Here is a 13,699-nt window from a genome sequence, read left to right as displayed (position 1 = left end):
GTGAATACTACCGCATATCTCATCAATAGAAGTCCCTCAACACTATTGGATGGTGGGTTGCCAGAAGAAATGTGGACTATAAAAGAAGTGAACCTTGCACATCTCAGAGTGTTCAGTTGCACTTCATATGTTCACATTAATGCAGAGCAAAGAAACAAGCTGAATGTAAAGTCCAGGAGGTGCACGTTTATAGGCTACGGGCAGCATGATTTTGGCTACATATTTTGAAATGCAGAAAACAGAAAAATTGTAAGCCCCGTATCCTAGACCGTACCGTTCCGTAGGCTTCCGCAGTCTTTCCGGTCGAATTCCGGCAACCTTCGCACCGTATTCGGTGTTTGCGCACGATCCTAAGCCAGGTCCCACGCACCGACGTCGGCTTAGTCCGAAAGTTATATCATAGCGACCGCGTCGTCGCCGCGGTTCCAACGCCGTGACTTGCGCACCGAACCGATACCCAGGCAAGAAGATGCCGATCAGCGTTTATTCCGAAGAAACACCGCGCGTTGCGGATTTCAAGGAAATCTCTACAATTAGTCCCATCAATCAACCATTAAAGCATCCCATACCTTAAGTACAACAACCCATCTCCACCTTTTTCAAAAGTCTACCCTCTTTCCACCTCACCACTCCTCTTTTTCCCATTTTCAACATCAACCATACCCCTTTTTATAAATTTTCAACCCAAACCATCCCCCATCACTCCATCACTCCATCTCTCTCTCTCTCTCTCCCTTACAAGTCTCTCTCTCATTTCAAACTCTCCCATAACAAAATTCATACGTATGGTCCTCCCATGGTGAGAAAATTTCATTTGTGAGGCCCACCTTTCCCACCCCTTCATTTCTCATCTCAACCATCCATTTCTCATCTTCCTCCATCAAAGAGGAGCACAAGGAACTAAGGAAGCCAAGGGAGTAAGAAGATCAAGCGGTGGGTGTTTGGATAGGATAGTTTTTGATGTTTTTAAGATGGGCCAAGTGAGGCCAACCGATCAATGGTTCGGATCTCACTTTGGACCCTATGATGTGGCCAATACCCCACTTGGATCATCATGATCATTCCATGATGGGGCCATTCTCCATGGACCCCATCATGATGTTTACTTTCTTGCATATTTAGGGTCATCTAGACCGTCTGATTTAGTGGAGAAGGGATCTCTACCGTTGAATTTTAATTTAATGGGCCCACATGTAATGGGACCCACTTGATGTATGATTTAGTGCAAGGGAGGGCCCATAGTGCCGGGGTCCCTCCATCACACGGTCTTACTCTCTCTATCTCTCTCCCTTTTATTTTATTTATTTTATTTTTATTTTTTTCTCTTTTATGTTAATGAGGTTATGTGGCCCACTTGAATGGACCCCACCACGAGGTAGGTATCTTATCCAAACCATTTATAAGTGGGGCCCACCTTATATGTGTAGCACCCGTACCATCCATCAGTGGTGGCCCACCTGAGCAGGCCCACCTTGTGTGGTAGACCGTCCAGCGTCCCTGGACGCTGGACGTTTTAATGAGAAAACATAAATACTAGCTTGGTTCAAGCTTGGGTGGTCCACTCATGTAGGCCCCACCTTGATGTATGTATTAAATCCATGCCGTTCATTCTTTTCCCAAGATGGTTTTAGGCGTTGAGCCAGAAGATGAGACCAATCAGACTCCCAGGCGGGCCATGACACGGCAAACAGTGGGCATACCATTGAAACATCCTCTATCACTTCTATACACTGAAACAGGCCCAATATTGGGCTTGTTTTGACTGTCGTGAGGTAAGGAGAGCCATTGGACGGAGCAGATCTGCAAGAGGTGGTCCCCACCTGCAAAATCCTTAAGAAATCAAAAAAAAAAAAAAAAACTGCTACGCAGTAGCTACTGCTGCTGTGTCAGAAAGCGCAGCAGGCAGCGCCTGCGCACGGCGTCCGGGCGGACGGACGTCCGCACAGCCACCCACGGCTGTAGCCGTGGGCCCCACCTTGACGTTTATGTGCCATCTAACCCGTTCATCGGGTGGGCCACTATCTGACGTGGGCCCACCCCAAAAATCAGCTTGATCCAAGACTCGGGTGGCCCACATCAAAGGAAACAGTGGGATTGGACATTCTACCTTTGAAATCCCCTTGGGGTCCACAGAAGTTTTGGATCAGGGTGAAATTTCTTTTCACCCTTCGCCTAGGCCCATGTGGCCTTATCAACGGGTTGGATGGCATATCGACATTACAGTGGGCCCCACATGGAGCCCACATGGATGTATGTGTTTCATTACACCGTCCGCCTGGACGGTGGAGCCCCCTGTGATGATTGTGTGGGGCCACTGTGATGTTGGGGCCCTGATGCGTGCGTGTGTGGGTGTGTATGCGTGTGTGTGTGTATATATATATATATCTATATATATATATATATATTTATATATATGGATATATCCAATATTATATTATATATATAATATTTTATGTACTATATATATATATTATATATTATTTTATGTATATTTTGCTGATGATGGGAGGCCCATCTCAGTACTTGTGGCCCATGGTTGAGACCCACTTTGATTTATATGCGAGGCCCATGGGTCGAGGCCCATAGATTTATTAGGGGCCCATGGGTTATGGCCCATAAAAAAATATTTTGGGGCCTATGGGTTTAGGCCCATTTGATGTACATATGGGGCCCAATTGGCGAGGCCCATTTGATACTCATAAGGCCCATGAGATTAGGCCCATTTAATGCCTTCTAAGGCCCACGGGTTATGGCCCATTGCAATGCACATAAGGCCCATTGGTGTGGCCCATTGATGTGGCTCACTTGATGAACATGAGGCCCATATGATACGGCCCATTTGATGTATTGAAGGCCCAATGAGATATACCTAAGGTTCATTGCAATGTGCGGTCCCAATATGATTTATATAATGATAATTGTGTCAGGGCTATGCCTTGGGAGCAATGTTGGTTTGACGTCCACATTGTAAGCATAGTGTTGGTTCAATGACCGCATTATGCCTTTCCCGAGGGCCCATTGTTAGGCCCATATGTGTAATGTGTAGGCCGTCTAGGCCCGCCTCCATTATGAACATCATCCATCCCATATAACATGTTTAATCCCATGATTCACGATCATATGCATCATACGTATGCTTGATATGAGAAATGAGTGATCATAGCATATGCCTTTGGGCAGATTGTTTAGGGGCTCCCGTACAGGGGGTGATGCCCCACATGAGCGCACGATATGTGCAGGATTGCTGCATGACTGGATAGTGTGATTCATGCATTTTGCATTGTGTGACATGGTTACTATATGCCCTAGCGACATCAGGGTCGTAGCCTCCACATGCATATCATGGTTGACAGATTGGATACCGAAAATCTTGTTCTACATGGGGTGCGATAGATATCCCTGGGTGAAAGTCCCTAAACCCTTATGGTACCGGGAGGTTGCTCCAACGTCTAGACCGAGTGGATGCATGAGCGCGAGTGCCGATTACCAGACGGTTCCGCTTTCCAGCGTGTCGTGGTCGGTTGGAAGGAGTGTGGCCTTAACCGCCCGAGAGTAGGGGGCAATGCTAGGTTGGTTCGACCGGCTCGAGGAATGGGTCCGCTATTGACGAGCCGAGCCCGATATTGGCGGGCGGATAGTGAGGTCTTTTCCACTCACCTTATTGCGCGCGATGGGGCGGCAATCGGCTTGGAGTGTACTAGACCCCAGTGATTTCAGATTTGAGCCGTATTGACATGTGGACTTAGATGAGGATTTGTATGCTTGACTTACATTTCGCATTGCATGGCCTTGGTATGGCCGACATCATTCTTTACACCGCATGGCCTTGGTACGGCTTGTGGGATTCTTAGCATTCATCAGCATGTTCCGCATTACTCTGATACTGCATAGCTACATTACCACCTTGAGCATACACTTTCACTACCCTCTAAGCTTTCTATAAGCTTATGCACGACCGTTGCGTGCATGTGACGTTGGATCGCGTAGCTGATCTTCTTTTGGAGCTTTTGGTCTATTATCATTGTATTTCCCTTATGCTCATTGTACTTGTAAAGTTTTTGATTATAGTGGAAATGTGATGGAGTTTTTGGTTGTTGTTTGTGGGTTATGCCTTTGGTTATGCTTATTACGAATCAAACTAATGTACAAAAAAATCCTCCTTGTAGCATCCCAGGATCGGAACCTGACGAATTGGTGCTGGGGGTCGAGAATGGGGTTCTACGGAGGCTGTCGGCGCCGGATTCGGCGATCGAAAATTTTGTGAGCCCGGTTTCCGAGTTTGGGGCGTGACAAAAATCATCAGAAGTAAGGACTTAGTCTTCAATGAAAAAGTGATGCATAAGGACAGTGTATAGGAAAATAAGGCCGAGAAAAAGGAATTCGTAGAGATGGAGGAATTACAGGACATGGGTGTTACAACGCCACAGGATGATCATGCACATGAGCATTATAAGGCAAAGCCGCATACACCGGTTATGAGGAGGTCTACTTGGGAGAGGAGACCTACGGTCCGATACTCACCCTCCTTATATTATCTACTGCTGACAGATAATAGTGAATCAGAGTGTTTTGAAGAGGCATTACAGTTGGATATACAAGTTAAGTGGGAGCAGGCCATGGATGATGAGATGGACTCTCTTGACTCTAATCTTACATGGGAGCTAGTCACTCTACCCAAGGGTAAGAAAGCTCTTCATAACAAGTGGGTTTACAGACTGAAGGAGGAGCACGATGGTTCGAAATGGTACAAGGGTAGATTTGTTGTGAAAGGGTTTCAACAAAAAGCAGGTATTGATTTCCCTGAAATATTTTCACCTGTGGTGAAAATGTCTACGATTCGCATGGTCTTGAGTATAGTGGCTGCACGAGCAAAGAAACAAGCTGGATGCGAAGTCCAAGAAGTGTATGTTTATAGGCTACGGGCAGCATGATTTTAGCTACATATTTTAAAATGCAGAAAACAGGAAAATCATCAGAAGTAAGGACGTAGTCTTCAATAAAAAAGTGATGCATAAGGACAATGTGTAGGAAAATAAGGTCGAGAAAAAGGAATTCGTAGAGATGGAAGAGTTACCGGTCACGGGTGTTACAGCGCCACAGGATGATCATGCACAAGAGTATTATGAGGCAGAGCCGCATACACCGGTTATGAGGAGGTCTACTCGGGAGAGGAGACCCACGGTCCAATACTCACCCTCCTTACATTATCTACTGCTGACAGATAATGGTGAACCAGAGTGTTTTGAAGAAGCATTAGAGTTGGATACACGAGTTAAGTGGGAGCAGGCCATGGATGATGAGATGGACTCTCTTGAGTTTAATCTTACATAGGATCTAGTCACTCTACCCAAGGGTAAGAAAGCTCTTCATAACAAGTGGGTTTACAGACTGAAGGAGGAGCACGATGGTTCGAAATGGTACAAGGCTAGATTGGTTGTGAAAGGGTTTCAACAAAAAGGCAGGTATCGATTTCACTGAAATATTTTCACCTGTGGCGAAAATGTCTACGATTCGCATGGTCTTGAGTATAGTAGCTACAGAGGACTTATATCTAGAGTAGCTAGATGTTAAGACATCGTTTCTTCATGGGGACCTTGAAGAAGAGATATATATGCATCAGTTGACAGGATACGTGACACCAGGAAAGGAGAACAAGGTGTGTAGACTGAAAAAGAGTCTATATGGCTTGAAGCAGGCCCCAAGGCAGTGGTACAATAAGTTCGACAATTTCATATCGGGAAATAATTTTAGGAGATGTCATGCAGACCACTGTTGTTATTTGAAGAAGTTTGATACATCGTATATCATCCTTCTTCTGTATGCTGATGATATGCTTGTGGCCAGTTCAAGCATAAAGGACATCTCAAATCTTAAAAGACAACTGTCTAGAGAATTTGCCATGAAGGGATTTACGAGCTGCAAAACAAATCCTAGGCATAAGGATAAAGTGTGATAGGGAAAATAAGAAATTAGTTTTGTCAGAGGTAGAGTATATAGCTTAGGTACTTGATCGATTCAATATGGGAGGTGTTAAGCCGGTTAGCACTCCATTAGCCAACCATTTCAAGCTATCTAAGGAGTAAGGTGCAAAGACACGAGAGAAACGAGACTACATGGCTAAAGTCCCATACGCGTCAGCCATTGGGAGTCTTATATATGCTATGGTGAGCACGAGGCCAAACATTACTTAAGCAGTGGAAGTTGTTAGCAGGTTCATGAACAACCCCGGGAATGAATATTGGGAAGCTGTGAAGTGGATCCTTAGATACCTGGTAGGTACTAAGGATGTAGGGCTGTATTATGGTATATCGAAAAATCAAGTTACAAGGCTACGTGGATTCAGATTTGGCTGGAGATATTAACAACAGAAGAAGCACTACAGGTTATGTTTTTTCTTTGGGTAGTGCTGCAGTCAGTTGGGTCTCTAAGTTATAGAAGATAGTATCTAGCTATCAGTACGACAGAAGCATAATATGTTATAGCTACAGCAGCGTGCAAGGAGATGGTGTGAATGCAAGGTTTCATAGAAGAGTTGGGTAAGAAGCAAGCAGATTGCAAGCTGTACAGTAACAGTCAGAGTGCAATGCACTTGGTTAATAATTCAGTCTTTCATTCAAGGACCAAGCATATTGCCATCAGATATCACTTCATATGTTCGCTACTGGAAGATGGATCGATTGCTTTAGAGAAGATTTATATAAGTGAGAATCCTGCGGATATGCTGACCAAGATGGTCACACGGGAGAAGTTGAAGCTTTGTTCAGCTTTGATTGGTCTTTAGGCTTGAAGACGAAGAGGCGATGCACTCCGAATGTATAAGATGAAGGTTTATGATGATGTGTCTCAAAGTGGGAGATTGTTGAGATGTGGAGCCACATCTGGGGGCTGCATGACTGGTCGTGGCCCCTGCTCAACCGGTCGTACAGCCCACATAACTAGTCGTGGACTGGCTCGACTTAAAGTCCAGCGAGCATCAATTTTGGATTTCGAGGTGCTCGATCGGTCGTTGCCCATGCTCGACCGGTCGAGGGGTCCGCTCGACCGGTCATGCAGCCTGCACGATCAGTCGAGGTTACGTAGATTCGTTTCCGGATTTGATGCGGACTGTGAAAATTTGAGTCGGTTTTCGCAAGGGTGCGAAAGGAAAGTTGCCTAAACTATTAGTAGGTGTCCTTAGGGCTTTTCTAGGGGATGAGAAATAATTCTAAGGTATTGGCAAAGGGTTTTCTCTGTATTTCCAAGGGCTAGGTCAGTATATTGCCTTGTAATCTTCATTTTTCTTCATAGTGGAAATTTGCATCCGTGGTTTTTTACCCTAGTTTGGGGTTTTTCCACGTATATCTTGTCTTGTGGTTTGTTTGGATTACTTTGATATGTTTCTAGTTTATATTTCTTCTTGTTTATCGTTTGTCGGTGAGACCGGAGATTGGATCTTAGTTCACTGTGTTGTTGGCGTGCTGCGCAACAATACCATCTGATAATAATGAGATCCATGCATCTACAAGTTATCCTTCTCTTTTATAGCCATTAGTTCTCTAAGCAACGACTTATGGATAATTGGAAAGTTAGCATTATCTGATGAAATATATGCTTTAAACCACGAGATCTATGATGAGACCCAACAAAAATATTGCACAAATTTTTGATTAGGCCTAATTTTTCAAACAATCCTAACCATCCATCTTATATGCTATTGATCAGAGACGGCCAGGATCATCTAATCAATTTGGTTATTGCATGGCAAGCCACAAAATAAGTTCCAGACCTTATGGACGCTCTAGATCGATCGCTCAGACTTTCTATGTGTCCCAATGCTTCTCAGACTTTTAAAATCAGATTAAAAACTCAAGGTGAGAGTTTTAAATTATTACAAGGATTAAAATGAAATGTAATTACATGTGATTAGCACATAAACAAAATGCATAGCGACAATCTTTATGCAGAGAAAAGTGATGAGAGTGTACTTAAAACTAATAAAGGTGGTTTAAAATGTGATTAGAATAATCTGATGCCTTGGACGCTCCTCAAAGTTGTCATGCGCCGATGGGACACCTGTCTTTGTTTGAGCTTAATGACTAAAACAATGTATTATTTTCGTCTCCGTCTAAGACATTCTTTTAATTGGATCACATTCACTATAGTCACAGTTTACTAAGAGGTTTTCCAGCTTCCGAAAGCTAGAATTAGTGGGTTTTGAATGCTAATGGCTCATTTTTGTTCCCTCCAACTTCTATCTACCCACACCACACAAGTTAAATAAGCTATAACCCTCTAAAAGTAGAGGTATGTTAATCCCATGTGGTCCACACATAATGTTTGAGAGATATGAACTTTCCATCTTGTTGAACACAATGCTTAGGTCTTCTACCTAAAAAATCAGGTCGTTTCGCCACTCAGGTGGGCCACAAGATGGCTGAAACCATTTTCTTCTGGCCGTCCGTTTGTTTGCTATGCTGTGTCCCACCTGTGGTATGAAATTATATGATTTTGAGGCCAGAAGATCTAAACAGTGTAAATCTTGCACATGTTTCATATTGTCACGTGTGATGATTGTGAATGGGTAGGGCAACAATTAGCAAACCTCCTAATCCATGTTTTTCTTTCCTAAATAAACCCTAAAGAAACTATAACTAAGGCACATCTGCATTAGTGAAAGTTTGATTTCAATAACAGTTACATTTCTAATGTGTCCGTTCGTGCATCTGTGCACGTACGGCATGTGTCTGTGTACACACGTGTGCATGTACCATATGTTTCTGTGTGACACATGTGCTCCTGAAAAATTGCTATTGTATATTAATTTACGGGTATAAAAATGAGGTTATATTATTCCTTGCCAATCTTTGATGTTTATAATAATATTGACATTAATGTGTGAATATTCAAGATGATATTAAATTAGATAATAATAATAATATTGCTACAGTAAAAAATAATATTCACACTCACTTTAATTGATAGATACACCTTTTCTTTTCACTTTTTGATATAATAGTATAACTTTATACTATTGTATTGTCAACTTTTCTAAATAGATCTAAATATATAGTTGTTGTTATTATGGTATTATTATTATGGTTCGAAAACCCAAAACTTGAGTCGACTCGATGTTCAACTGGGTTGGGTTGACTCGATAACTCTACCCCGCTTGATTCGATATTTAATAATAACAATTTTAAAGTACATGGAATTGTAGTTGATACCAAAATTAGTTAGATAGAGTATAAGGGGTCGTTTGGCACTGTGGATTTGGGGGGGATTTCAAATCTCCTAGTTGTTTGGTACCATAAAGTAAATGGGGGTTTTAAATCTATGGGGTTTCCAATCCACTCAAAGGGATTTCAAATTGAAGATGAAAGCTTGATTACATGTAAAATTCTTGCAAGAGTTACATATGTCACTAGACTATTAATCTATAGGACACACGACCAACTAACGATATCCCAAAATAATTAGATTATCAATTGCATCACTATAATTACTTTAAAACAATGATCAGAGCCATCCAAACAATATTGTCCATGTAAGTCAACCGTTAAAAATTGTTGGTTAGTCACTCGGACTTGATCTTGTGCTCTTGGCCCATCCGAGATTTAGAATTTCATCATTTTCAGGAAAAGTATATATTTCAAACGGCTTATTACAACAATTGTGTTAAACATTACATACGTTTACTGATTAAAGATATTAAAGTTGATTTAGTAATTAAATTTAAACCCCCTTAAATATACTATACATAGCTACTTTTGGATTGAAGTTAATTATAAATCCAGGGTGATCCAAGGGTTCCAAATCCAGGCTCCCAAACGGGCCCTAAGAAATTCCAAAAAAAAAAAAAAAAAAAACTGAGAGGTCCCTTGGAATTGACAAATCTTCCTGAGTCAGGGTCGAGTCACGGCCACAACTGAGTTTCTGATGACTAGGTTCGAATTCTAACCGAGTCAATTTAGATTGGCCGAGTTTCAAGTCTGAGTCAGTTTTAGAACTATTATTATTATTATTATTATTATTATCCTTATCATCATCATCATCAAATAATAAAAATTAGATTAGCATGCCCAAGTCATCATCAAGTTGATGTCTTAATGTCTCATAAGTAGATATCTCTCTCTCTCTCTCTCTCTCTCTCTCTCTCTCTCTCTCTCTCTCTCTGTAATAGTATGGAGGTGGCCATGTCAGTATCCAAGAACATGACAGCCCCTTAAAATGGATGCTACCTTCGACAAGCCAAAGGTGTCAAACTTCTTCTACTCCAACCAACAAGGCAATGCTCTAGTAAACATGCACAACTCAGACCAGCTGCGATCCAGCCAAACATCAACCAGTCGATCGTCTGAGTCCAGCGACCTCGGCGGGACTGGCAAATGGGCCGCAAAGCTTCTCCGAGAGTGCGCCAAGGCCATCTCTGAAAAGGACTCCGCTAGGATCCACCACCTCCTATGGATGTTGAACGAGCTCGCCTCCCCCTACGGTGACTGCGAGCAGAAGCTCGCCGCCCACTTCTTGCAAGCCCTCTTCTGTAAGGCGACAGAATCCGGCAACCGCTGCTACAAGACACTAACATCAGTCGCCGAGAAGGGCCACTCATTTGATTCAGCTAGGAAGATGACTCTCAAATTCCAAGAAGTGAGTCCATGGACAACCTTTGGTCATGTTGCCTCAAATGGGGCCATTTTGGATGCCTTAGAAGGTGAAACCAAATTACACATAATTGATATCAGCCACACATTTTGCACTCAGTGGCCCACCTTGCTAGAAGCCCTGGCCACTAGAAATGATGAGACGCCACGCCTAAGGCTGACGGTGGTGGTGATGGCATCTATGTCCAACTTGGTCATGAAGGAGGTAGGCCAAAGGATGGAAAAGTTTGCTAGATTGATGGGGGTACCGTTTGAGTTCCGCGTGGTGGCTGGGCTAGCGCAGCTGGCAGACCTCACACATGAGGAATTGGGTCTTCGTGAGGATGAGGCGGTCGCAGTGAACTGCATCGGCGCCTTGCGGCATGTCAGTGTCGAAGAACGGCCATCCGTCGTTCGCATGCTCCGGTCATTCCGCCCGAAGGTGGTGACCATAGTTGAGGAGGAAGCTGATTTCACGAGCACTAGGGGTGACTTTGTGGAGTGCTTTGAGGAGTGCTTGAGGTTTTATAGTGTGTTCTTTGAAATGCTGGAAGAAAGCTTTGTGCCCACCAGCAATGAAAGGCTGATGTTGGAGAGGGAGAGTTCTAGGAGTATAGTGAGTCTATTAGCTTGTGGTGGTGATGGTGGTGGAGAGTGTGAGAGAAGAGAGAGAGGGAGCCAATGGTGTGGGAGGCTTAGGGAGGCCTTCTCGCCTGCTGGATTCAGCGACGATGTTGTCGATGACGTCAAGGCGCTCCTAAAGAGGTACAGAGCAGGATGGTCATTTGTGCCAGCCAAAGGGGATGAATCAGGTTTGTATTTGATGTGGAAGGAGGAAGCTGTTGTATGGGTTTCAGCTTGGAAACCCTAGATTTAGGTACCGTTTGGACGTAACATCATCCGTCGGCTCTTGACTGAGAAACGGCACCGGCAATGTTGATTTACGCGGAGACATGAAGATTTATCACCTAAAACATCCATTGGGTCCCAAAACTGATTTGCAGGTGCGATCCAAACATGCTGTAAGACGATGGTTTCAGATCGAAACAAGAGTTTTGTCTCCTAACTCTGGTTTTGTTGGTGCATCCAAACAGGCCCTTAGTGCTTTTTACCATGTTTTTTGCACAAACCCAAATAGGGTTTGGAATAGGTTCAAGGACTGACCATGTCATTGGACACATTCATGCAGTAGGTTTGGTTTGTCCTCCCTTTTCTCTATACATGCATATATGGGTCTCATTCATATCTAGTTTTCTTATGCTTGGAGTGTGTATTGCTTTTACAACTATTTTACCTGCTTCTTTGAGAGTGTTAATTTGTTCTTGTTTGCCTAAAAATCTCTCCTTTATTCATGCAGAGTATATTTATTTTTTAAATTCTTTCTTTGCTTCTTCCCTTTACATATATATACAGAAGTGATCATAAATATATAAACATTCACACGCACATACATATATATATAACTTCCAACCTATCATGTGCTTATAACATCCAAGGCTTTCAATAGGTTCGCCCCACCATGATGTCATATTGTGCAAAAATCAGCCATTTGTATTTATCTCAGGAGGGCTGGAACATAAAAAAAACAATGTCTAGTCGTTGATAAATAAGAAATTAATGCAAGTTATGGTCCATAAATAGGTTCATCCACCGTGATGTCCTCTTGATTAGTGAGTGGATGTGGATCATTTTTCATTTGGGGATCCTAATGATGTGGACAACCTATTAGGCGGGTTGGATGTCACTCGCACATGGAAGGTTGGAAGTTATCGTTTGGGAGGACTGTAACTAATGGTCCAACTAGTTGGACTTTAACCTTCTCATCCATTCATGCTTGTTACTTAGTAAATGAACCAGTGCTGTTAGAGAAGTATAAGTTATGGTGCTCCTAGTTGCATTGGGACACTTGGAGAATCCAATCAATTGATCTAGACTGTACGCTAGGTCTGTCGGAGCATGTTCATGGTGTCCCATGTAAAAATCACATCGATTGGATAATTTGACTATGTCCTATCGTTGCTTAAACCGACGGTAGAGATCATATATTTAAAAATAGGTCTAATCAACAATTTGTCCATTTAATTGTTGGTTCATGGATTTCTTATTCTTCTAGAGAAGCACTTTTAACATCAAACCCTGACCATCCAATCCATGGCTGGGAAAATGGATGGCCATGTAAAAGAAGGCCAATTTGGAAGGATAGGATCATACAATCGGTGCAATTCACTGTGTCCCATGAACTGTAATGCTGAACGTAATAGATGATCAGGATCAATCAATAGGACCATGCAAGTACTTTGATGCAGCTAGAAGCATCATAACTTATTGTGCTCTCAAAGTGTTGGATTACCTGTCTTTGTCGAGAAATAATCAAGTGCCGCCCCTGTATCACTATATATAAACTGGTTGGCTGTAATAATCTTGTAATATACTATTAGATAGCATCTGATTGTAATCAACGTATCTAATAGTCCATTACACATCTTGTGTGACTTTTTTTAAGTTTGCTGCGGATCCTAAGCTTGGATAACGGAGGGTTATCTCTGGTCGAGGGCAATGATTTGGATACTGCTCCCACTAGGACCTGGCTAGAGATGGACGTCCCTGTCAGAAGGCTTTGTGGGGACTACCATGATATATGTGTTTTATGTTAGGGAACTGCAGAAGCACATAGAGATAAATCAAGCAAAGTATTACCAATCACAAAACTAAGTATAAACACAAACCATCCAAAATTTATGTGGAAAACCCTTTTAGAAAGAAAAAATATATATATCATGATACAAAGGAACAATTAATGCACTATAAAAGCAGAAATTACAAGAAATAGAGATTACTGATTTGAGCAAGCCTCGAATCTACTTCATAAGCCCAAGGTATGCCCCTTGAAATCTTTAAGAATGAATTAAAACGCTTAGAACTCTTATTTTCCTCCCCAAATCCCGATTACACCCACTATATATAGCATAACATAGTATCACAATTGAAATAAGAAATAAATCATGCGATTACGCAATTTTGTGTGTGCGCTCGATGGGACTTTGATGGCATCAATGATTTGTCAATGGCATCGAACATAT

At 42.5% G+C, this 13,699-nt stretch overlaps 1 protein-coding gene across 1 annotated transcript; it reads left to right on the top strand.

The window, feature by feature from the left end:
- The first annotated feature begins 10,131 nt into the window (after positions 1-10,131).
- On the top strand, positions 10,132-11,862 carry LOC131240180 (protein SHORT-ROOT-like). Its single transcript, XM_058238273.1, has one exon. It carries the CDS (start codon positions 10,207-10,209, stop codon positions 11,488-11,490), a length of 1,284 nt encoding a protein of 427 aa, XP_058094256.1. The 5' UTR covers positions 10,132-10,206; the 3' UTR covers positions 11,491-11,862.
- Positions 11,863-13,699: the final 1,837 nt, after the last annotated feature.

The sequence above is a fragment of the Magnolia sinica genome, chromosome 3, assembly GCF_029962835.1.
Source record: "Magnolia sinica isolate HGM2019 chromosome 3, MsV1, whole genome shotgun sequence".
NCBI lineage: Eukaryota > Viridiplantae > Streptophyta > Magnoliopsida > Magnoliales > Magnoliaceae > Magnolia > Magnolia sinica.
This window is presented reverse-complemented; position numbering and strand designations above follow the sequence as displayed.

Coding starts and splice junctions, on each gene's coding strand:
- LOC131240180 (XM_058238273.1), top strand. CDS start 10,207: ATGGATGCTACCTTCGACAAGCCAAAGGTGTCAAACTTCTTCTACTCC.